At 44.2% G+C, this 26,468-nt stretch overlaps 1 protein-coding gene and 1 pseudogene across 50 annotated transcripts in view; one reads left to right on the top strand and one right to left on the bottom strand.

Moving 5' to 3' along the window:
* OBSCN (obscurin, cytoskeletal calmodulin and titin-interacting RhoGEF) overlaps nucleotides 1–26,468 on the bottom strand; it is a 165,835-nt gene that overhangs the window by 115,304 nt on the left and 24,063 nt on the right. For 45 of the 50 annotated variants that reach the window (XR_013395487.1, XR_013395486.1, XR_013395488.1 and 42 more), the window contains 4 exons: nucleotides 13,833–14,108; nucleotides 12,747–13,022; nucleotides 9,324–9,599; nucleotides 2,075–2,350 (listed from right to left, as the gene is read on the bottom strand). Coding sequence is in view for 42 of the 50 variants with exons in the window: in XM_077938815.1 (XP_077794941.1) it covers nucleotides 2,075–2,350; nucleotides 9,324–9,599; nucleotides 12,747–13,022; nucleotides 13,833–14,108 (1,104 nt within the window). In the remaining 8 variants the exon portion in view is untranslated. The remainder of the gene's footprint in view (nucleotides 1–2,074; nucleotides 2,351–9,323; nucleotides 9,600–12,746; nucleotides 13,023–13,832; nucleotides 14,109–26,468) is intronic. The other 5 variants (XM_077938908.1, XM_077938897.1, XM_077938925.1 and 2 more) reach the window with 5 other exon arrangements.
* On the top strand, nucleotides 7,586–8,154 carry LOC694687 (small ribosomal subunit protein eS10 pseudogene; annotated as a pseudogene).

Here is a 26,468-nt window from a genome sequence, read left to right as displayed (position 1 = left end):
GTAGCATGTTCCTGTGGTCCCTGCTGCTTGGGAGGCTGGTCTCGAATGCCTGAGCTCAAGCCATCCTTCTGCCTCAGCCTCTCAAAGTGCTGGGATTACAGGTATGAGTCACCGTGCCAGGCCTGATGCTAAATTTTATCAAAGAGCTGTTCAGAATTTATGATGTTAAATTTTATCAAACTTTTCTTCTGCATTTATTGAGATAATCATACTGTTTTTCTCTTTCAATCTGTTTGACATTTTCTGATGTTCTGAATATTGAACCAGTATAGCATTTCTAAATTATGCCTTTTATCATAGTGCATTTTCCTTTTGACATACTGATCATACCACTTTGAAAATATATTGTTGAAGCATTGGCCTACATATCCATAATGATTGGCCTGTAATTTCAAATCGTTATACTGTTCTTGTCAAAATTGGTATCTATGTTATGCTATCCACATAAAACAGATTCAAGAGTGTATCTTCTCATTCTATTCTCTGAAAGGATCTCTAAGAACATGAAATAATTTGTTTTCAGGATATCTGGTATAATTTATCAGTAGATCCACTGGGCTTAGACCTTTTATTAAAATATTTGTATCACTGGTTCCACTTAATTAAAAGCTATAGGACTATCTGAGTTGTCTGTTTCTTCCTGTGTAACTTTTTCATATAGTTTTCTCTAAGAAATTGGCAATTCTCCAAAACTTATAAAATGTATTACCATTAAATAATTTATCGCACTCTCTTAACACAATATTTTAGAAAGATACATAGTGGGCTTTTTTGGTATCTATACACAACTACAAATGACTATATACTGATAGAATGCCAAGCTCTCAAGGGTTGGCATTTGGGAGTCAATATAGTACCACAACCTTTTTCTCTCTGATATTTAGCCTGGTTTTTTGTTATTGTTATTGTTGTTGTTGTTTTTATTTTTTATTTTTTCCAGAACAGGGTCTCACTCTGTCGCCCAGGCTGGAGTGCAGTGGTGTGATCATGGCACACTGCAGCCTGGAACTCCTGGGCCCAAGTGATCCTCCTGCCTCAGCCTCCTGAGTAGCTAGGACTACAGGCATGTGCCACTTCATCCAGCTAATTTCTGTATTTTTTGTAGAGACGAGGTCTTGCTATAGCGCCTAATTTGGTCTCAAACTGCTGGGATCAAACAATCCTCCTGCCTCGACCTCCCAAAGTGCTGGGACTACAACAGTCATGTGCCACTATGCCCAGGCCAGACTCTTTTAACAAAATATATACATATCTTAGGTGTGCTGAGATAGCTTAAGCTCTTTCTTCCTTTCTACTGCTAAATTCATAAATCAGACTCCAAGGGGGAATTCTGACTCAGAATGTTGTAACTAGAGACAAAAGGAAAGCCAGATTAGCCTTAAGAAGAGCACTTGGAATCTCACAATTGTATCCCAGGGGCACAGTCACCAGCCCTCTGGGCTGGGATTTTTTGCACAGACACTGCAAGAAAACAAGGACCGAGATTTTGCCACGTATAGGTGCACAGTGAGCTTCTAAAGCTTCTAGATCCATGAAAAAAAAAGGAGTCTCCTGGGACACCAAAAGCTTTGATGCTCCGAAGTTCAGTCTGGAGAGAATTCCAACTGGGACTGCGTGGGCAGAATTTCCCCTATGTGGTTCATATGAATTCAAAATGTCTCTCATGGGCTAGAAGCCCCACATGGTGCTGAAGGGAGGCAGGCGGGAGATACTGGATGATAGAAAGGACACCCCACTTTCCCAGGGGAGGCACCTGGTCCACCTCAGACCACAGGGCCAGATAGTGCCAGGGGCCTGGACACCAAAGAGCACGGGGGTTTGGGGCAGGGGCTCAGTGTGATGAGGCTGCACTGCATGGGAACGCCGCTCCAAGTGCACCACAGGGCCTGGCCCTCCCTGTACCCTCCCATCCAGCCAAGCCTGGCCCAGCCACAGGCATGAACCTGGTAAGTGAGGGCATGGAAAAGTGGAGAGGTGGAGTCTCATGGAAAGGGCACTGGGGGCCGTGAAGTCCATCAGCCAGTCTCATCATCACCTCCACACAAGGTCACTCTCCATCCCCCAGAGTACTGACCTGCCACGTGCAGGCGGAAGGAGAGCCGCTGGCCCCCCGCCTCGCAGCTGTACTCCCCAGCGTCTGCCTGACCCGCCTGCTGCACCACCAGCCTCCGTGTGCAGCCCTCGGCCTCCACATGCACTTTCGAGCTGGAGCTCAGCTTCTTCCCGTCCTTGTACCACATCACCTCCGTCTGGGCCTGGGCCACCTCGCAGTTGAGCGTGGCGCTGGCCCCCGCCTGGGCCTGCACCTCCCTGTGCACCAGCTGCTCCTTGGCAAACACCGCCTTGGGCTCTGGGGAAGGCAAAATGCACAGGGTGACCACCACCATCTAGGTCAGGAAGGCAGAACTGGGGAGAGAAGGCCTGGAAGGGGAGGTGCGAGGGACAGATGCTCTCCAGGCTGCACCACCACCTCCCAGCACAAGGAAGCTTCTCCATCTATTCTGTACGGTGCCACAGGCTGTCCTTGGTAGGGTGGCTGTGACAGATCTTGCAAGCACGAGCTCATCTGGGGCAGGGATTGGTGTCCTGATGCCTGTACCCTTCCCCTCATGAATGGAGCAAGGGTCTCCCCATGCGGCTGTGCAGGGCGCATCCTCACCACAGAACCCCAGTCCTGAGGCTCCCAATCCTGCCACTGTCAGGACGGTCAGCTTTGGCCTCAGTGGGGTGTGTCACTGTGGCTTTCTTTATTGTTCTACGGCTCACAGGGCTGAGCATCTTTCTAGAGGATTGGCCATTCTGTTTGCTCCTCTGTAGTGTCACTACTCAATTCTATCCCATTATTAATAGCACTGTCTTGTCTTTATTCACTTTAAGGCAGCAGTCCCCAACATTTTTGGCAGCAGGGACCAGTTTCATGGAAGACAATTTTTCCACAGATGGAGGTCTGGGGGACAGTTTCAGGATGAAACTGTTCCACTTCAGATCATCAGGCATTAGATTCTCGTAAGGAGCACAACCTAGATCCCTCCCATGCACAGTTCCCAATAGGGTTCATGTTCCTATGAGAATCTAGTGCTGCTGCTGATCTGACAGGAGGCAGAGCTCAGGCAGGAATGCTCACCTGCCACTTACCTCCTACTGTGTGGCCCAGTTCCCAACAGGCCACAGAACAGTACTGGTCCACAGCCTAGGGGTTGGGGACTCCGGCTTTAAGGTCTTCTTTATATATTTAAATGTTAGAGAGATCAGAATTATGTACTTTGTATCTTCCCTACCTGTGTGACTTGGGTTTTCATCTTTTATGGCGTCTTCTGCTGAATCAGACATTTTAGTTTTAATTTACTCAAATACATCGATCTTGTCCATTGTGGTTAGGGCATTCGTGTACTATTTAAACACTTCCTTAAACCCTAAATTCTAGATAGCCTATGCTTACCGTCTTGGGGTTTATGGTTTTACCTTTTACCCTGAGGTCTCTAACCCACCAGGAGCTGACTCTCGCACATGCTATGAATTACCAATATGCTTTACTTCTTCCCATATGTTTAAATGGTCCACACACTAGTTATGAAAACACTATCCTTGGCCAGGTGCAGTGGTTCACACCTGTAATCCCAGCACTTTGGGAGGCCAAGGTGGGCAGATCACAAGGTCAGGAGATCGAGACCATCCTGGCTAACATGGTGAAACCCCGTCTCTACTAAAAATACAAAAAAAATTAGCCAGGTGTGGTGGCAGATGCCTGTATTTCCAGCTACTCAGGAGGCTGAGGCAGGAGAATGGCGTGAACCCAGGAGGCGGAGCTTGCAGTGAGCCCAGATCGCACCACTGCACTCCAGCCTGGGCAACAGAGCTAGACTCCATCTCAAAAAAAAAAAAAAAAAAGAAAAAAGAAAACACTATCCTTTCTCTATTTCTTGCACAGATGCCATGGTAAAAAAAAAAAAAAAGGGGGGGGGGATGTCCAGAGATCATCGATGCATGGGACTATTTCTGAGTTCACTATTCCATTTCTTTGTTCTGATACCTAACCATTCGTTGAAATCCATTGTCTTAATTACTGTAACTTTACAATAATTTTTGACATCTGGTACAGTCATGCTCATACTTTGATTTTCTTTTCATTCCCCCACAAAAAAAATTGTTTGGATCCTGATTGTTAATGAACATATTTTAATTTTTTCATGAATTTCTATCCATTTAATTAGATTTCTTAATGGTCTTGCAAAACATACAATAATTTCCTAGTCCCTCCCCAGGCTTTAAACATCTTTACTAGACTTTGAATTAGAAACATTGTAATTTTGATGCTACTGTAAGTCTTTTCAAATTTCATTTTGCAACTGTTTACTGCTGTATATAGATACAGAAATGTTTTCTGTGTGTTGATTTTTTTTTTACAGGATAATCATTCTCAACAATGTTACTTAGTCTACTAAGTTCTCTATTGGATTTTCCAAGTGGATGGTCATATCATCAGTAAATTTCACTTTTACTTTTTCCAAGTGCTATGCCTTTTGCTTTATCTTCCTCCTTACCCTTACATACAATGTTGGATACAAGTGGTGACACTGCCCTGTCTCCTCTGAATCAAACCTTTGAAGGTTCACTCTGAGTGGGATCCTAGTGGTGCTTCTGCAGTATCATTTATCAAATTAAGGAAAAACACTTCTATAAAGTTTGTTAAGAATCCTATGATAGTGCTAAATTTTCTCAAATATATCTTCTAGATTTTATCAAATACTTTTAATCTGCATTTATTGAGATAACTATATCATTTTTCATTCAATCTGTTAAGGTCAAGCTTATTATACTGACCTAATGCTTCTAAAGCCAACTAGCCTTGCATTCTGGGACCAGGATCTTCAACAGAGTGCACTGTCTTCTTGATACGTTGCTGAATGCCATTTGCTAATACTTTGTTTATGATTGTGTTCTTGATATCGATAATGACAAATCCATACAGATTGGTCTACAATTTAGTTCTTCCCACTTCCTTTGTCAGATTTTGGTGTTAATGTTACACTATCTACATAAAATGATGGCCTGGACATGGTGGCTCACACCTGTAATCCCAGCACTGTGGGAGGCCAAGGCAGGTGGATAGCTTGAACCTAGAAGTTTGAGACTAGCCTGGGCAACATGGCAAAACCCCGTCTCTACTGAAAAAAAAAAATACAAAAAAATAGCCAGCATACATGCTATTTTTGTGCTGGTGGTGCATGCCTGTAATCCCAGCTTCTTGGGAGGCTGAGGTGGGAAAATCACTTGAACCCAGGAGGCAGAGGCTGCAATGAGCCGAGATCCTGCCACTGCACTCTAGCCTGGACAATAGAGTGAGGGCCTGTCTCAAAAAAAAAAAAAAAAAAACATAAAATGGCATATGGAGTCCATCTCCTTTTACTATTCTCCAGAACAATATTCATGAATATGGAATAACTGCTTTCCAGAATATTTGAAACAGTTTACTAGAAAATTATTGGATTTAAAATATTTTTTTACTACTGCCTCCATCTATTTAAAACTTATAGGACTATTTAAGTTTTATGTATCCTCTTATGTGAGTTTTCATGTAATTTACTAGGAATTAGCCAAATAGTCCCAACTCTTCAAATTTATTACATGAAACATCTTGTCATATTCTCCGAAAATAACTTCACAAATATATACAGTGGGATTTCTGTTATCTATATATATATCCACATAACACTGATGCTGATGTAATACCAAACTTATGTGTTAGCACCCAGAGGTCACCATGGGACTTCAGCCCACCCCTATTTGGCATCAACACTCTCCCTTTTTTTTTTCTGAAAGAAAATTAATTGTATTTATCAGGCTTCCCTATGTACCAGCCAAGAGAACACAGACATACACAGCAGCAAACACACTGGACTTACTGGTGAGACATTTGCATTCCAGAGGATGGGAAATAAATCTGACTAAAATTTAGGGACCTTCTACCTCAGTAAAATGTCTAGAGGTCCAGTGGTGTGGGGCCTGTCAAGATATTCCTTCTAAGGTGAAGGATAAGTTGCTGCATTTGGCCCCTCCTACAACCAAGAAAGAGGCACATTGCCTATTCGGATTTTGGAGGCAACACATTCCTCATCTGGGTGTGTTACTCTGGACCATTTATCAAGTGACCCAAAAGGCTGCCAGTTTTGAGTGGGGTCCAGAACAGGAGAAGGGTCTGCAACAGGTCCAGGCTGCTGTGCAAGCTGCTCTGCCACCTAGGCCATATGACCCAGCAGATCCAGTGGTGCTTGAGGTGCCAGTGGCAAATAGGGATGCTGTCTGGAGCCTTTGGCAGGCCCTCACAGGTGAATCAGAGTGGAGGCCTCTAGGATTTTGGAGCAACACCCTGCCATCTTCTGCAGGTAACTACTCCCATTTTGAGAGACAGCTCTTGGCCTGTTACTGGGCTTTGGTGGAAACTGAACAATTGACTATGGATCATCAAGTCACCATGTGACTTGAATTGACTGTCATAACCTGGGTGCTTTCTGACCCATCTAGCCATAAAGTTGGGCATGCACAGCAGCATTCTATCATCAAATGGAAGTGGTATATACATGATAGGGCTAGAGTAGATCCTGAAGGCCCAAGTAAGTTACATGAGGAAGTGGCTCAAGTGCCCATGGTCCCCACTCCTGCCACCCTGCCTTCTCTCCCCCAGCCTGCACCAATGGCCTCATGGGGAGTTCCCTATGATCAACTGACAGAGAAAGAGAAGACTAGGGCCTGATTCACAGATGGTTCTGCACGATATGCGGGCACCACCCAAAGGTGGACAGCTGCAGCACTACAGCCTCTTTCTAGGACATCCCTGAAGAACAGTGGCTAAGGGAAATCTTCCCAGTGGGCGGAACTTCAAGCAGTGCACCTCGTTGTGCACTTTGCTCGAAGGAGAAATGGCCAGATGAGTGATTATACACTGATTCATGGGCTGTAGACAATGGTTTGGCTGGATGGTCAGGGACCTGGAAGAAGCGTGATTGGAAAACTGAGGAAAAGGTATGTGGATGCACCTCTCTGAGTGGTCACAAACTATGAAGATATTTGTATCTCATGCGAGTGCTCACCAAAGGGTGACCTCAGCAGAGGAGGATTTTAATAATCAAGTGAATAGGATGACTCGTTCTGTGGACACCACTCAGCCTCCTTCCCCAGCCACCCCTGTCATCACCCATGAACAAAGCGGCCATGGTGGCAGGGATGGAGGTTACACGTGTGCTCAGCAGCATGGACTTCCACTCACCAAGGCGGACCTGACTAAGGCCACTGCTGAGTGCTCAATTTGCCAGCAGCAGAGACCAACAATGAGCCCTCGATATGGCAACATTCCTCAGGGTGATCAGACATCCGCTTGATGGCAGGTTGATTACATTGGACCTCTTCCATCATGGAAAGGGCAATGGTTTGTCCTCACCAGAATAGACACTTACTCCAGATATGAGTTTGTCTATCCTGCACACAACACTTTGGCCAAGACTACCATCCATGGATTCACAGAATGCCTTATCCACCGTCATGGTATTCCACACAGCATTGTCTCTGACCAAGGCACTCTATGGTTAAAGAAGTGTGGCAGCAGCCACCAAGATGTTGATGCCTAAGAAGAACCAGATTGCCATTTACGAACTCCTTTTTAAGGAGGGAGTCATGGTGGCCAAGAAGGATGTCCACATGCCTAAGCACCCGGAGCTGGCAGACAAGAATGTGCCCAACCTTCATGTCATGAAGGCCATGCAGTCTCTCAAGTCCCGAGGCTATGTGAAGGAACAGTTTGCCTGGAGACATTTCTACTGGTACCTTACCAATGAGGGTATCCAGTATCTCCGTGATTACCTTCATCTGCCCCCGGAGATTGTGCCTGCCGCCCTATGCCGTAGCCGTCCAGAGACTGGCAGGCCTCGGCCTAAAGGTCTGGAGGGTGAGTGACCTGTGAGACTCACAAGAGGGGAAGCTGACAGAGATACCTACAGACGGAGTGCTGTGCCACCTGGTGCCGACAAGAAAGCCAAGACTGGGGCTGGGTCAGCAACTGAATTCCAGTTTAGAGGCGGATTTGGTCGTGGACGTGGTCAGCCACCTCAGTAAAATTGAAGAGGATTATTTTGCATTGAATAAACTTACAGCCAAAAAACCTTAAAGTAAAAAAAAAAAAAAAAAAAAGAAGTGTGGCAGTGGGCTCATGCTCATGGAATTCACTGGTCTTACCATGTTCCCCATCATCCTGAAGCAGGTGGACTGATAGAACAGTGGAATGGCCTTTTGAAGTCACAATTCCAAAGCCAGCTAGGTGACAATACTTTTCAGGGCTGGGGTAAAGTTCTCCAGAGGCTGCGTATGCTCTGAATCGGTGTCTAATATATGGTACTGTTTCTCCCAAAGCCAGGATTCACGAGTCCGGGAATCAAAGGATAGAAGTGGAAGTGGCACCACTCACCATCACCCCTAGTGACCCACTAGCAAAATTTTTGCTTCCTGTTCCCATGACATCACCTTCTGCTGGCTTAGAGATCTTAGTTCCGGAAGGAGGAATGCTGCCACCAGGAGACACAACAACGATCCCATTAAACTAGAATTTAAGATTGCCACCTGGCCACTTTGGGCTCCTCCTACCTTTAAGTCAACAGGCTAAGGGAGTTACATTGTTGGTTAGGGTGACTGACCCAAACTATCAAGATGAAATCAGTCTACTACTTCACAATGGAGGTAAGGAGGCATGTGTGTGGAATATAGGCAATTCCTTTGGGCGTGTCTCAGTATTACCATGCCCTGTGATTAAGGTCAGTGGGAAACTACAACAGCCCAATCCAGGCAGGACTACAAATGATCTAGACCCTTCCGGAATGAAGGTTTGGGTCACTCCACCAGGAAAAAAATTAAAATATCTCTCGCTGACCAGAACCAGCATGTGCTGCTGGGTGAGGGCATATGGTAGCTGCCAGAGCATATACTGAGAGGATATTCACAGAACCCCAGGAGAGAGACGCCTGGTCAACCTCAGAACCCAACAAGGGAGATCCAGAGTCCCAGATGTCAAGGAGCACCAGAAAGGTTCTGGGCAGGTGCTGGGAACAAGTGGCTGAGCATTATAAAGTGCAAACACGCCTCCGGGTTTGCAGATACAGCCCCTCTGCCTCCCATGCACACCTCTCTCTCGCCCCAGCCACAGGGATGGAAATGGAAGCAGGAGGATGGGAAGCCCGAGACATGAAAGCTGAAGGAAAGTGCACAGAGATATGCTGGGGCTACGAGTCAGAACCACCATCACCTCTGAAGAGGCTCCTCGGCGCCCCCAAAGCACTGACCTGCCACATGCAGGCGGAAAGAGAGCTGCTTGCCCCCGGCCTCGCAGCTGTACTCCCCGGCGTCCGCCTGGCCTGCCTGCTGCACCACCAGCCTCCGTGTGTAGCCCACGGCCTCCATTCGCACTTTTGAACTGGAGCTCAGCTTCTTCCCATCCTTGTACCATGTCACCTCTGTCTGGGCCTGGGCCATCTCACAGCTCAGCGTGGCACTGGCTCCCGCCTCGGTCTGCACCTCCCTGTGTGCTGGCTGCTCCTTTGCAAACACCACCTTGGGCTCTGGGGAAGGCAGGGATGCACAGGGTGACCACCACCATCTAGATCAGGAAGGCAGCACTGGGGAGAGAAGGCCTGGGCAGGGAGGCGGGAGGGAGAGAACCTTCCCCAGCCTCAGGCTCTGCACTGGCCATGTGGTCGGGAGAAGCCCCACCACCTGCCAGCACAAGGAACACAGTTTCTCCATCCATTCTGCATGGTGCCATGGGCTGTCCCAGGCAGGGCTGCCATGACAGATCCTCCAGGGCAGGGACTGGAGTCTTGACGCCTGCACAGCTCCCCTCACAGATGTGCCGGGTTCTCCCCAGGCGACTGTGCAGGGTGCGTCCTCACCCCAGGGCCCCAGAGTCTGAGGCTCCCGCTCCTGCCACTGTCAGGAGGGTCAGCTCTGGCCTTTGCGGGGAGGGCCTGGGCCTCCCGTGGCTTCCTGGGGCCCTGTCAGGAGGACTGAAAGCTGGCTGCCTTCTGATGGTCTGGGGATGGAGTCTTCACTCTTCTGTGGAGTCACTGTGCAAGTGCTTTGTCTGACTTTCAATAGCACTGTCTTTCTTTTACACTTTCATTTTAAGATCTCTTTTTACATTGAAATACTAGAGCAGTGACCATTAGCATGTTAGAAATATCTTCCTTTTCTGTGTAGCTTGCCTTTTCATTCTCTTATGGTGTCTTCCAAAGAATCAAAAATTTTAATTTTAATGTATTCAAATATATCAAATGTGTTTCATTGTGATCAGGGCATGTGTATTCTGTTTAGGAAGTCATGCTTTACTCTGAAATCACCAGAAACATCTCTGTTTTCCTCTAAGACTTGTATGGGTTTCCCCAGGATTCTGGCATCTCTAACCAACTGGAGTTGACTTTGTGTGTGGTTGAGATCCTGGTCTGATGTATTTCCCATGTGGTTTAATGATCCAAATCTTTTTTTTTTCCTTTTATTTTCTGAGACAAGGTCTCACTCTGTCACCCAGAGCGGAGTGCAGTGATGCAATCATAGCTAACCGCAGCTTCAGTCTCCTGAGTTCAAGCCATCCTCCCACCTCAGCTTCCCAAGTAGCTGGGACTACAGGTACATGGCACCACAGCCAGCTACTTTTTTTTCAATTTCTTTAGAGATGGGATCTTGCTTTGTTGCCCAGGCAGGAATGCAGTGGCGTGATCATAGCCAACTGCAGCCTCCAACTCCTGGGCTCAAATGATCCTCCTGCCTCAGCCTCCCAAGTAGCAGGGACTTACAGGTGCACACCACCATGCCTGGGTAATACGACTTTCTTCATAGCATACTATTCTCTTAGTATATTGCTAAATATATATTAATAATATGCTGTTTAAGATTTTGTCCTTGCTATCCATAATAGGTTGGCCTATTTTTAATTCTTCTTACTTTGTATCAATGTTATGCTACCTACATGAAACAAATCAGAGAGTACATCTCTTCATTGTATTCTCTAGAAGAATCTCCATGAACATGGAATAATTTATTTGCAGATTGTTTGGTACAATTTACTGTATAGTTATTAGATATTGCTTAGAAATTTACTGGTGAAAACATTTTTTGTTACTAGTCCCATTTATTTAAAAGTTATAGGACTATCTGAGCTGTCTATTTCTTCTTATGTTACTTTTTATATACTTTTTAAACAATTTAACAATTTGTTGAACCTGTTCATATTTATTACCAATAAATAATTTGTCATACTCTCCTAAAATAGCACTTTAGAAAGACACATAGTGGGTTTACTGGCATCTATAACCACCCACAAACCACTGCACAGTGGTAATACCAGACTGTCATGTGTTGGCCCCCAGGCATCAACATGGGGCTGCAGCCCACAGATCTCTGATGGGAAGATTCTCTTAATGAAAAGAAAATAAATGTGGTTTCAGAATTCTCTATGACCCAGTCAGGAAAAGCCACAACATAATTACTGGGAAATGCTACTGAATAAATACTACTTTTGTCAGTTAGGGGCTGCTTGATATGGTTTGCCTCTGTGTCCCCACCCAACTCTCACCTTGAATAGTAATAATCACCACGCTGCAATGGTGGGACCAGGTGGGGGTAACTGAATCATGGGGGCAGTTTCCCTCATGCTGTTCTCGTAATAGTAAGTGACTACTACCAAGATCTGATGGTTTTATAAGGAGCTCCCTTCTTCACTCGGCACTCATTCTTTCTCCTGAAGCCCTGTGAAGAGGTGCCTTCCACCATGATTGTAAGTTTCCTAAGGCCTTGCAAGTTTCCTGAGGCCTTCCCAGCCATGCAGAACTGTGAGTGAATTAAACCTCTTTCCTTACCCACTCTCGGGTATGTCTTTATTAGCAGTGTGAGAACAGACTAATACAATGCTACTATTGCATCTCAGTTGTATCAGTGCCTGGTGATGTCATCTAAGCTACTTATTCCTTTCCATTTCTCAATTTAAAAATCAAGCTCCAAGGAGAATCTGACATATTCTAACTAAAAACAAAGGAAAACAAGAGTTGTTTTTGGCAGAGAATTCCAGACCTCATGGGTGCATATCACAGGCTCATATGTACAAATCCATGCTGCTGTTTTACTTGACACAGACACTGCAACAAACATGGATCTAGGTTTTGCTACCTGTGGGTGCACAGCTAACTTCCATGTCCATGCAAAAGAAGGGAGAAGGTCCCAGGACATCGAAAATCAGATAATCCACAGTGTGATACTGAGATAATTCCATGTATGGTTGTGTGGCTGAAATTCCCCTTTCTCCCAGCTGAGTTAAATTCAAACATCTGTCACTAGGGAGAACAAGCATGCGGGCATGTGGGAGCTGCCAGACATCCAGTAGAAGGAAATTCACATATCCCCAGGTGGAGACACCTGGTCTACCTTGACCACAGGGCCTGGTAGAGACAAGAAGAAACACCAGCAAGGTTCTAGGCAGATGATGGGAACGTATGATCGAGCATTACTGCATATAAACACCATTCCAGGTACACAGCAACAGCCCCTGTCCCTCCACACATACCTTTCCCATCTGGCCTCCCTTGACCACACCAGTTATGAAATAGGAATTGGGAGGATAGGAAACCACAGAGGTAAAGGCTAATGGGAAGAGCACCAGAGTCTATCAACCAGTCTCATCATCACCTCTACAAAGTTAGTACCCCTAAAGCACTGACCCGAAACATCCAGGTGGAAGGAGAGCCGCTGGTCCCCGGCCTCACAGCTGTACTCCCCAGCATCTGCCTGGACTGCCTGCTGCACCACCAGCTGCCGCATGCAGCCTGAGGCCTCTACACGCACTTTCGAACTGGAGCTCAGCTTCTTCCCGTCCTTGTACCATGTCACCTCCGTCTGGGCCTGGGCCACCTCACAGCTCAGTGTGGCACTGGCTCCTGCCTCAGTCTGCACCTCATTATGCACTGACTGCTCCTTGGCAAACACCGCCTTGGGCTCTGAGGGTGGACAGGAGGGATGCACAGTCAGAGACACAAATCTGGGACCAACCCATTTCACAGGCACTGAAGATTCAGGATTCAGCAACAACAAACAACTAATGAAAGATATAAACCCACAGACTCAAGATGTTCTACAATCCCAACCAGGATGAAGACAAAGGAAACCACACCTACGTTCATAAAAGAAATACTACCACAAAGCGAAATCAAAAAGAAAATCTTGAAAGCAACAGGATGAAAAAAGGTATATGACCCTTAAAATATCCATAACAAATTTCACAGTTCACATTTCAAAGAAAATATGGACACCAGAAGGGAGTGGGGAGTAGCTGCTAAACTGTAATGTTATACCCAGATAAAACAGCCCTCAGAATCAAAGGGAGAACAAATATGTGTTCACAAAAGAAATAAAAAGTTAGAGAAGGCATATGACCAGCTGACCTGCTAACATAAATACTGAAGACATAGTTCTACAAGAAGAAAAAAAAATAGTAATCCCAGAATATTGCGTCCAAATTCTGACTGCAATTTTCTGGCTTTGTGAACTGTGGTGAGTTACTTCCCTGTGTGTTATTTTAAAATGAGAATAATCAGAGTTCCTCCTCACAAATTGTTTTGAAGTTTAAGCAAGCAGAAAGACAAGAAGCACTTCACAAAATCTAGGTCCTCAGCACACAATTAATACCTGCTAGTTGTTATTACAGGGGAAGCTTTATGAGAAAAAAGGCCCTTGGGTGGGACTTCCATACATACCCTAAGTACATAAAGATTATCCTAAAAGCATAAGAAAGACCTCAAAAAACTCACCTGTGATGTGTAGTTGAAAGGAGACCCTCTGGCCCCCAGCTTCGCAGCTGTACTCCCCAGCATCTGCTTTGCCCACCTGCTGTACCACCAGCCTCCTTGTGCAGCCCTTGACCTCCATGCGCACTTTTGAGCTAGAGCTCAGCTTCTTCCCATCCTTGTACCACTTCACTTCCATCTGCGCCTGGGCCACCTCACAGCTCAATATGGCACTGGCCCCCGCCTCAGCCCACACCTCATTATGCACTGACTGCTCCTTTGCAAACATCATCTTGGGCTCTGAGGGTGGACAAGAAGAGATGCACAGTTAGAGACACAAATCTGGAACCAACCCATTTCACAGGCACTGAAGATTCAGGATTCAGTAACAGCAAACAGCTGATGAAAGACATAAACCCACAGACTCAAGATGTTCTACAATCCCAACCCAGATTCAGAGAAAGGAAACCACAACTAGGTTCATCAAAGAAAAAAAGGCCACGAAGCAAATTCAAAAAGAAAATCTAAAAGCAACATGATGAAAAAAGATACATGACCCTTAAAATGTCTACAGTAAATCTTACAGTTGATATTTCAAAGGAAATATGGAAACCAGAAGATAATGGAATGACCTCTTTAAAATGTTAGGGAGTGGAGGAATAGCTGATAAACTGTAATGTTATATCCAGATAAAACAGTCCTCAGAATCAAAGGGAGAACAAATAGGTTTTCATATGAGAAAAAAAAAATGATGGAATATATATAACTAGCAGAGCTGCTAACATAAATACTGAAGATAGAACTCTTCAAGAAGAAAAAAAGAATAATAATCCTAGAATACTGGGTTGAAATCTTGACTGCAATTTTCTGGCTTTGTGAACTGTGGTGAGTTACTTCCTTGTGTGTTATCTTAAAATGGGAATAATCAGAGTTCCTCCTCATAGAATTGTTTTGAAGTTTAAGCAAGCAGAAAGACAACTAGCATTCACAAAATCTATGCTCCTTGGCACAAAATTAATACTTGCTAGTTACTATAAGGGAGGCTTTGTAAGAAAAGAGGCAATTAGGTGGCACCTCTATGCTAATGTCGCTAAGAATTATCCTAAGGAACATAAGAAAGATCTCAAGAAACCCATCTGTGATGTGCAGGTGGAAGAAGACCCTCTGGCCCCTGGCCTCGCAGCTGTAGTCCCCAGCATCCATCTTGCCCACCTGCTGCACCACCAGCCTCCGTCTGTAGCCGTTGGCCTCCAATATGCACTTTCAAGCTAGAGCTCAGCTTCTTCCCATCTTTGTACCACGTCACCTCTGTCTGGGCCTGGGCCACCTTGCAGCTCAGTGTGGCCCTGGCCCCTGCCTCAGCCTGCACCTCACTGTGTGCCACCTGCTCCTTGGCAAACACCACCTTGGGCTCTGGGGATAGAGTGTGACACACAGGGTCAGACATATTCCAATTACTAGAACTGAATGATCTCAAAACTCTGATGGTTCAGCCACAGCCTGCCCTCTTCCTGGATTTCTCAACAAAAAGAACTTTACATTTTGAAGATGCACAGGGCAGACGATAGGTTAGTTCTCAGAATCTGAAGCCTCCCAGTTAGATAATTTTTAGACTGGTATATGTTGCAATTCAGGTTTTCACATTTATTTACCAGCTGTGATCTCCTAAGTATAAAAACAAAGAGAAGCACAATTTGTGACCTGCACACCAAAGCATAGGTATTTTCAGAGATAATTCTTTAAGCAATACTGGCAGAATGGGCAGTAACCCTGACTCACACAAAGGACTGCTAATACAGCCTACAACTTCTAGAGGGCCAATTGTCATTGGTATAATCTAATCCTAGGCCTTGGGATTGGATCTTTTCATTATTTCAGTTTCCTCATATCACTACTTCCAGTACCTATTCTGTTACTTTAGATGACATTTTCCTCTTATGAAGTGTATCTATTGGTAATTCTCTCAGGAAGGTTTTGTGAATGGTAAACTTTGTCAATCTACTTCCTGAAAATGTCTTTATTTCACACTCACTTTTGAATGATAGCTTAGCTGGGTGCAGAATTCTAGGTTGACAGTTGTTTCCCTTCCTAATTTGGACATTATGCCATCATTTCATTTCTGGGCTCTTCATTGCTGCTGAGAAATCTATAGGAAGGATAACTGTTGTTCTCTTAATATATTCTTCTGTGTGGTAGTTTTAAGGCTCTCCTCTTGGTTTTTTGGCCTTCTACAATTCACTATGTTATGTCTAGCTGAGAATTTATTTTCTTTACACTTACAATGATTTCTTGTGAATCTACAAATTTTAGGACTCATGTTGTTTATAATTTCTGAAATTTTTCTGCATGACCTCTTTTATTATTGCATCTTCCTCACTCTGTAGTTTATCCTAAAAGTCCTTTTTTAACTTTACAAAAAAGTATACGTTTATTATGAACAATGTGTTTTGAAATATGTATATACTGTGGAATTGCTAAATTGTGCTAGTTTACATACGCATTACCTCATATATGTATCATTTTGTGGTGACAACACTAAAAATCCACTCTCTTAGCAATTTTCAAGAATACAATACATGTTATTAACTACAGTCACCATGTTGTACTATAGATCTCTTGAACTTATTCCTCCCAACTGAAACTTTGTACAGTTTGACCAACATCTCCATGACCTACCTCCTCCCCAAGACTCTGGTACTCTACTCTCCATTTCTACAAATTCAACATTTTTAGATTCCACATATAAGTGAGATTGTACAGTAACTGTCTTTATGTCTTATTTCACTTAACATAACATCCTCCAGCTTCACCCCTGTTGCTGAGTGGCAGCTGAATAGCATCCCCCTGCATACTATAATATACAACACATATTCTTCATCCATTCATCTGCTGTTGGACACTTAGGTTAGATTTTTTAAAAATCTTTTAAAAAACGTATTTGTGCCCAATATACAAAAGGTGGTGTTTTATGTTGTAAATTAATTTTTACAAAGGAAATAATGATGCATCCAGCTGCCTGCCTTTCACTAGCTCATCCTTGTTGACCTGGTGGCTCTGCTAGGGCCGGCAGATGGACAGCAGCAGGTGGTGAGGCTCTGACACCCCCTCATGACACACCAGTAACCAGGGGCCACAGGGGCCAGAACCAGCCCTGCATCTTACCCCTGCTCTCTCTCTTGCCCTTCAAAGCCTGACTTGGGGAAACAACCATAGACACCAGCTGTGTCCACATCCTCATCTCAGATCTGCTCAGCAGCCATGGAGCCGTTGCTCCTGCTAAGGTCAGCTGTGCCCATTGGGGTTGCAGTCCTTCAGCCCTTCCCCCGTCGCTCCTGTTTCACCATGGCATTCACACCTGCACATCACCTGTGCATCAAAGTCTTCACTGACCCCAAAACACAACTCTCTAGATTCTTCTCCTGCTCCTTTGGGCCTCTTCCTTGGTGGTCTCAGCTTCCTCAGTGTTGCCCCAGGGCGAGTCTTGTTATCACGGTCCCTTGCCCACGGTGTCCCAGTGCACAACATCCTCTCCTGCCATTGACATGCCAACAAATCCCAAAGCTCCCTTGTCAGCTCAGCATCAACCGAGGTGCAGCCCAGAGAGCCACTGCCTCCTGGATGTCCCACATAGGCTAATGTAATATCCCCCGGCGCCCCTAGCACTTTCTTTATCTGTCCTGACCCACCTGCAACTTTTCCCTTCCAGGCTTGAACCAGGCATAGATAAAGGTATTTAGGTTGTTGCTCGACACTCTGAGAAATCAGCCATCTTGCTAAATACAGAGAAAGCCACCCTGCTTGGCCCTGAGCCAGAGTCCTCAACCCTGAGATAAACTCCATACCCTGATCCCTCATGGTAGACATGCCTGGGTGGGACATCTGCCTTCTTGCTGTTTGTTACAAGCATATGCTGTGGTCCTCCTCTGTAAACAAGTTCCTCTAATAAAGCTCTGGACTGATCACCCTGGTGTTTGGTGCTTCTTTCTGTGGAATCCTAACCATCCCATTGTGGGATGGTTTGGGGCACTCCCTTGTGGAAACTCCTTTCCACTGCCTTTGTGGCAACTCCAGCTCCAGGTTGGACAGGATGGAACAGCTCCTCACCCGTTTCTCCTTGCACACCTACTTCTTGCCTACTGCCCCATCTCAGATATAGCCCCTGCATCTACGCATCTGCCCAAGCTTGCAGTTCACCTCCCATCTCCTCTGTTCTCAACCCTGAACCCGCCTGGCCACGGCTCCTCTTTTTTTTTATTTTTTTATTTTTTATTTTTTTGATGGAGTCTCGCTCTGTCGCCCAGGCTGGAGTGCACTGGCACATTCTTGGCTCACTGCAAGCTCTGCCTCCCGGGTTCATGTCATTCTCCTGCCTCAGCCTCCTGAGTAGCTGGGACTACAGGCACCCACCACCATGCCCGGCTAATTTTTTGTATTTTTAGTAGAGATGGAGTTTCACCATGTTAGCCAGGATGGTCTCGATCTCCTGACCTCATGATCCGCCCGCCTCGGCCTCCCAAAGTGCTGGGATTACAGGTGTCAGCCACCGCACCCAGTCTGTGCTCCACCTTTTAAATGGCTCTTGAGCCTATGGCCTCCTCTCTGCCCTCGGGACCTCGGACCCTCTGCAGGCCCAGCCCTCTTCTCCACCCTCAGGACTGCTGTCCCTCTGTAGGCCCGGCCCTCTCCTCCACCCTCGGGACTGCTGTCCCTCTGTAGGCCCGGCCCTCTCCTCCCTGGACCAGGCAGGGCAGAGCCTCCTGCCTCTGATCCCCCCTCATCCTAATCTAGTCTCCATGGTGCAGTCAGAGTGTAACTGTGAAACTTCTATGTTTTCATCCCCAGGAATTAAGGACCAAAGTCCACTTCCCAGGTGTGCAGGATGGCCCAAGTGAGTGGACACCAGCTTTCAAATGCACCTCCAAGTCCATACCTGTCTTCAAAACGATCACTAAAAGAGTTGCTGTGTTTTTAAACCGAGTTGACTAAGTGTTACCGCCTCACTGAGCATGCTGAGAAGTCCCAGAGCCGAACCTCTGCAGCCAAATGTTCTCAGGGACCCAGATATGGATACAGGCACTGCGAGTATCTTGCAGGGACCCACACAGCGACCTGTCAGCAACACGTCTTCAGCAGCAGTGCTAGCACTGGGCACATGGCAGACTGGCACCCTGCACGAGCACCTCTAACATGAGCACAGATGCAAATCCAGTCACACAGCCGCAGTGTGCTCAACCCAGCTGGGTAGCTGCATCTGCCGCTCATTCCATGGCCCTCGAATCAGCCTGATCACCAAGGGAGGGCTTCCCCAAGCTCTTTTTGTTATGTTTGCTTTACAGAAGGACTCACAAAGTACTTTCAGGGAAACTGTCTCTCTTTGATATGCACTTCACAAAATCACTCACAATCACACTGCGTGTGATGTGTTTGAGAATGCGAATGTGTTTTAATGGGTGTACGTAACATGTACAAGCAAGTGTGTGTGTATGTTTAAGTGTGTTTTCATGTATGTGTATGTATGTGTATCATGCATGTATTTGTATGTGTGTATAAGATGAAGCATGTGTATGCACATGTGTTTACATGTTTGTGTACATGTGTGTTTAGATGTCTGTATGTGTGTGCAAGTGTACATGTGTTTGAATGTATGTATATAGCATAAGTGTGTATGGGGGATATATGTGTATATGAGTGTATATGAGAGTGAGGTGTCTGTGCGTGTATATATGTAGGTAAGTGCATATGTAGGTATTACGTGTGTATTATGTTTAGGTTTGTGTGTGTCTATGTATGTGTGTGTATATATGTCTTGTGTGTTGTTTGTGTGTTTAAATGTATGTATGCATATGTAAATGTGTGGTTGGGGTATGTATGCATATGTAAATGTGTGGTTGGGGTATGTATGCATTATGTGCAAGTGTGTGTGTGAGTTCATATGTGTGTGTCTGTTCATATGTGTGGGTGGTATATGTGTGAGTGCACGTGTGCATGCGTATGTTGTGCAAGTGTGTGTAGGTGCATGTGAGTGCATGTGTGCATATGTGTGTACATTCATATGTGTGAGTGCATGTGTGTGTGTAGGTGTGCATGTGAGAATATGTGTGTGTGCATATGAGTGCACTGTGCGCATGTATACGGGCACATGTATGTGTAGGTGTGTGTAAGAGTGCATGTGTGTGTAAGTGCATGTATATGAGTGCATGTGTATGTGTAAGTGCATTGTGTGCATACGTGTGTGTGAGTGCCCACCTTCAGCTGCACTAGGGAGGAAGCCTGCAGCAGTCTCGGTGGCCCCTCAGTGCAGCTGAGCCACTCCATCAGGTCCCCAGCTACCTACCTGGTGGTTTACCTGCCACATTCGCCTAAATGAAATAGAAATACCCTCACAAGGATGCTTAGACTTGTCTCACAAGAAATGCCAAGGTTTGGGTTTATTTGCATATTTATAATAAAACTTGCAGTTTTCAAAAGTACCTACTGGTGGCTCCACTCCTGGAGGTGCAAACCCCCCATCTCACCCGTGAGACCAAGGAGTCGCTATCTGAACACTCAGAAAGGAGAGCAGCAGGTGGATGGGGGCAGCAGAGGAACAGCATTCAAAGTCCCAGCACCCTTCATCCCATGACCTGTGCACCCAAAACCCAGAGGCGGGCATTTGTGCAGACAGAGCAGGCTCCCAATGAATCCTGCAGCCTCCCTCAAGGTATAGAAAAGGGAAGCACAAGTGCTCAGAGAGGACAGAAGACACCCCTGTTTCTTCTCCTTTCTCTCACACCCCAGACCATGCAGGTGTGAACAACTAAACTGATAAAGGAAACACTCTGTCTAGTCACAGTGGCTTACTCCTGTAATCCCAGCACTTTGGGAGGCCAAGGTGGGTGGATCATTTGAGGTCAGGAGTTCAAGACCAGCCTGGCCACATGGTGAAACCCTACCTCTACTAAAAATACAAAAATTAGCCAGATGTGGCCAGGCACAGTGGCTCACGCCTGTAATACTAGCACTTTAGGAGGCTGAGGCGGATGGATCACCTGAGGTGAGGGGTTCAAGATCAGCCTGGCTAACATGGCAAAACCCGGCCTCTACTAAAAACACAAAAATTAGCCAGGCGTGGTGGTGCATGCCTGTAATCCCAGCTACTTGGGACGCTGAGACAGGAGAATCACTTGAATCTGGGAGGCGGAGGTTGCAGGGAGCCAAGATCGCACCACTGCACTCCAGGCTGGGCAACAGAGTAAGACCCTGTCTCAGTTAAAAAAAAAAAAAAAAAATCCGGGTGTGGTGGCAGGTGCCTGTAGTCCCAGCTACTTGGGAGGCTGAGGCAGGAGAATCACTTGAACCTGGGAGGTGGAGGCTGCAGTGAGCCAAGATGGTGCCACTGAGTGACAGAGTGAGATTCCATCTCAAAAAAAAAAAAAAAAAAGAAAACACTCCTCTTCAATGGAAGGGGTTCTGATCTCAAGAAAGCAGGGTAAGCACTGCTGATTTTTTTTTTTCTCTGTCCTCCTGGCGCTCAGCTCTGGCACATACAGTTGCAACCATAAGAACAGTATCAGGGCAGCAAACACAAAGCTCCAGTTTTTTGTCTGTAGAACTGAAAATGAAGCCCCAAGAAAGCAGAAAGTCCTGGAGAGGGTCCTGGAAAGGGAGACTCTCGAGAAACATAACATAAAGTTGTTCAGGAACTCCAGGGCTCCCCCTAGAGGCACACGTCACTGAACTCGGGACAAACCATTGCCCACACATGACCACAGAAGGTGCACAGACAGGACAGAGCAAACCGCTCAGGCTTTGAAGACATCAACCCACAGAAGTCAACCAGGCTGATTTCCAGCTTAAAAAAAAAATCAACATTGCCCTATGATGTAAAGAAGACCTGAAGTCAAGTAACATAGTCTTCAAAATACTCAGCACACCATCTGAAATTACTGGGCATAGGAAGAATCAAGTAGCATGCACATGAAAAGATTACTAACAGATACCACTGTCAAGATGACACCAATACTGGAATTATCTGACAATTTTCAAGCAGCTAATACAAAAATGCTTCAACAAGTAAAAGCAAATACCCTTGAAAGGAATGGGAACATTAAAAAGTCTCAGCAAAGAAACAGAAGATATAAAGAAGAACTGAGTGGAAAGTTTATAAGAAGAAAAGACAGTAACTGAAATAATTCAATGTATAGGCTCAATAATTGAATATGAATAACAGAAGTAAGTTAGTGAAATTGAAGACAGGTCAACAGAAATTATCCAATACAAACAACAGAGAGAAAGGGATTTAAAACAAAATAACAACAACAACAACAACAACAACAAAAAACAGAGCTTCAGGGACCTGTAAGATGATTCTGAAAGATCTAACATTGAAGTCATTATCCCTAGAAGCAGAAGATAAAATATAGTTCAGAAACAATCATCTGAAGAAATAATGACTAAAAATCTCCTAAATTTGGAAGAAGACATAAACCAGATTAAAAGAATTTGGCAAGCCCCAAACAGAATAAACCCAAAAAAATTCCACACCCACATGTATCATTTTAAATGAGTTAGAAATTAAAGAAAAAATTTTTGAAAGCAGGCAGAGAAGACCAACACATTATTTGTAGGGGAACAGTTTGAATGACTGTTAATTTCTCACTGTGTGTGTGTGTGTGTGTGTGTGTGTGTGTGTGTGTGTGTGTATAAAGTCATGATGTTGTACAGCTTAAATATATTCAATCTTTATTTGTCAATTAAATATTTTTTAATCATGGAGGCCAGAAGGAAGTGGAACATTTTTTCAAGTGCTAAAAGAAAGGAGGCCTCAACCCAGAATTCTCAATCGACCAAAAATATCTTTCAGGAATGCAGGTGAAATAGACACATTCTGAATAAAGGAAAACTAAGAAAATACATCAATGGCAGAGCTGCTCTAAAAGAATTGCTAAAGGATGTCCTTCAGACAGAAGTGAAATGATGTCTCAGGGAAACTTGCAACAGCAGGAATGAGGGAATGGTTACAGAAATGCTGAACATCTAGGCAAATGAAACAGACTATATTCCTCCTCTTGAGTTCTTTAAAATAAATTTTATAGTTAAAAAAATTATATTATCTGATGAGGTTTCCAATGAATGTAGAGATAATACGTAAGATAACTACCATAATAACTTAAAGGTCAGGGAGTAAAAGAGACCTATGTATGTGATGGTAGGAGTTCTGTATTCCAGCGGAGGTGATAAAATACTGATCTCAAGTAGATGATGAAGAGTTAAGTATGTTAAGTGCAGTCCCTGGGTGACCAAAAAAAATCACAATAGATAAATTAAAAAGAAATACTAAAAAAAAAAAAAAAAAAAAAAAAAAAAAAAAAAAAAAATCGAAATAACCCAAAACGGGCAGAAAAGTTGAAACAGAAGAACCAAAAAAAGAGGGGAAAAACGGAAAAACGTAATAAAATAGTCAACCTGGATCTAAACGTATTAATCACAACATAAATGAAAAAGGACTAAACACATCCATAGTAGCACAGAGATTATCAGTTGGAAAATAGTGAGCCAACTACGTATTATCTACAAGAAACTCACTTCCAATATAATGATACGGGCAAGTTCAAAGTACAAGAATGGCAAAATACATGTAATACAAACACTAATAACACAAGTCTGCAGTGTTTGTTCATATTAATATCAAACAATGAAAATTTCAGAACAAAGAAAATTACCATGGAGAAAGAGGGACATTACATAGGGATAAAGATGTCAATTTGCAAAGAAGACAAAATGATCTTCACAATGGAACTTCGAAACACATGCTGCAAAAATCGACAGCACTGAAAGTAAAACAGACAAATCCACAATCATAGCTGAGGATTTCACTCTTCTCTTAATAACTGATAAAACTGGCAGACAGAAAAGCATCAAGGATACAGATGAACTGAACCATGAGCCACCATGACCTAAGTGACACTGGTAGGATCTACCCAACAACAGCAGAAGACACATTCCTTTCCAGAACACATAGAATGTTCGCCCACCTAGGACATATTCTGGTTCATGAAATAAATTTAAGAGAATTGAAATGTTTCGAAGTTATGTTATCTGATCAAAATGGAATTAGACTACAAATCAATAACAGAAAGGTAATAGTAAAATCTCTGAACACATGGAAATTAAGCATACTTCTGAATAATCCACACATTTAAGAGGCAGTATCAAGGGACATTAGAAATTATCTTCAACTGGACAACAATGAAAATACCACATCAGGGCCGGGCGTGGTGGCTCACGCCTGTACTCCTAGCCCTTTGGGAGGCTGAGGCGGGCGGATCACCTGAGGTCAGGAGTTCAAGATCAACCTGGCCAACATGGTGAAACCCTGTCTCTACTGAAAATACAAAAATTAGCTGTGCATGGTGGCAAGCGCCTGTAATCCCAGCTACACAGGAGGCTGAGGCAGGAGAATCGCTTGAATCTGGGAGGCGGAGGTTGCAGTGAGCTGAGATCGTGCCATCGCACTCCAGCCTAGGGGATAAGAGCAAGACTTCGTCTCCAAAAAAAAAGAAAAGAAAGAAAGAAAGAAAATACCACACCAGAATGTTTGTGATAAAGCTAAAGCAGTGCTTAGAGAAAAAATTGCTGTATGAAATATTTATATTAGCAAGAAGTACTTCAATCAGCAAACTAATAGTCTACCTTAAGAAATTAGGAAAAGAAGAGCAAAATAAACCCAGAGCAAGAAGGACGGAAATAAAGATAAAAGCAGAAATCAATAACATTGATGAAAATAGAGAAAATCAATGAAACCTAAAGCTGGTTCCTTGAAAAGATCAATAAAACTGACAAACCTCTACCAAGACAAAGAAAAAAAGAGAGAGCAAAGACAAACTAACAATATCAGTAAAGAAACAAGGGTATCCCTGCAGACCCTACAGACACTATGGTAATAAGGAAACACTACAAACAACTCCATGCACCATGCACATAAATTAAATCCATTTGATCAAATGGACCAATTCCTCAGAAACTACAAATTACCAATACTCACCCAAGATGAAATAGACAACTTGTACAGTCCCACAGCTATTAAATTGTCTGGCTGATTTAAATATTCCACAAAAAGAAATCTCTAGGCCAAGATGGCTTTACTTGCTTTGTCAATGAAATAACTTAAAAAGACATTTTAAAAGTAACAGAAATAATACCAATTCTACACAATATCTTCTTGAAAACAGAAGAGAAGGGGAATGCTTTCCATTCCATTTTTTTGAGGACAGCGTTACCCTGATATCAAAACCACACAAAGACAGTATATGAAAACCACAAACTAAAATTCTCCATTAACATAAAAATAAAAATACTCAGCAACATATCAGCCAACTGAATCCAGTATGTAAAAAGAATAACACACCCCAAACACAAACACAAACACATCCCAAGAATGCGAGGCTGGTTCAATATTCAAAAACCCCTGGCAGAGATGTCAGCAAAAATGACAAAATAATAACTTCTGAAAAACCTCTCCTCCACAAAAGAAAGAAAAGCACTGGCCAAAAACATATGTTGGAATCAACTTTTCAGAAGTCTGAAAATTAGTCAAAGACTTGCAGCAATCTGGGGAGCATTCATCCAAGAAAAACCAGTGCATCTCAGTAAGAACAGCTAGATGTGTGGTGTTTTAACTCGCCCAACTCTTAAACCTACCAGCCTCCAGCTCTGAGATAACTGTGAAAACTGACAGTCCACAATCAGGATGAAGACCAGCACCCTGGCGACCAGCACCCTGGCATCCAGCAGAGAAGGCCATTCCTAGAGCACTGTCATTATTTCACCAGTTTAGTAGCTCCCTGGAAAAACTGCTCACCACAGCTGCATTTATTTGACCTGAGTAGTTCACCCGGTGCAAAGGTATTTTCGCCAGAAGCATTTGTTGAAAAAATATCAGAGGTAATTACAAACACCATGACTGCTTGAAGCAGTGGAGAATGGTTGCAATGAACAATAATCTAATCAAAAGTCTCCAGCCTAAAAGGAAATGCTGGAGAACAAGACATCCACAGGAGGCTTTGGAAAGATCCAACAACACACTCCTGGGCACAGAGAGGGTCGTACATATCCAGAGGTTGTGTGAACACTCAGGAAACATCTGAGAAGACCTAACACTCACACAGCTGGCTAGCCTTGAGGTTCTGTGAGGCCAGAAGTAAAGGCACAGGTAGAGCTGTCGTCTGCCTAGCTGTGTTGAATGCATGGGCCAGTTCCCACAAAGAGGCCCCAAAGACAGAGAGACTTATTGTTGGAGACATCTAGTAAAATCACTGTTCTAATCATCAGCTGGCCAATAAGCTCACTGAGCAGAGGCTTCAGTGGCCACTCACGATAAGGAACACAGACTTTAAAGAATTAGTTCAGAAAAGTCACTAAACATACACAAACAAAAGCAACAGACACAGCAACAAAAATTAACAGCATCTGTGATATGCTGTGATATATACATCCAATGGAACACTATTCAGCCATAAAAAGTAATGAAGCACTGGAACATGTTACGCACAACTTGGATGAATCTTGAAAAGTTTACACAAAGTAAAAGAACCAGATACAAGGGACGCATATTGCAAGATTTCTATTACATGAAGTAACCAGAACAAACGAATCTATAGAGACAACGAGCAAAATGTGGGG

This window comes from Macaca mulatta, chromosome 1 (genome assembly GCF_049350105.2).
Source record: "Macaca mulatta isolate MMU2019108-1 chromosome 1, T2T-MMU8v2.0, whole genome shotgun sequence".
Lineage (NCBI taxonomy): Eukaryota > Metazoa > Chordata > Mammalia > Primates > Cercopithecidae > Macaca > Macaca mulatta.
Note: the sequence above shows the minus strand (reverse complement) of the source record. Positions and strands in the feature narration are given on the sequence as shown.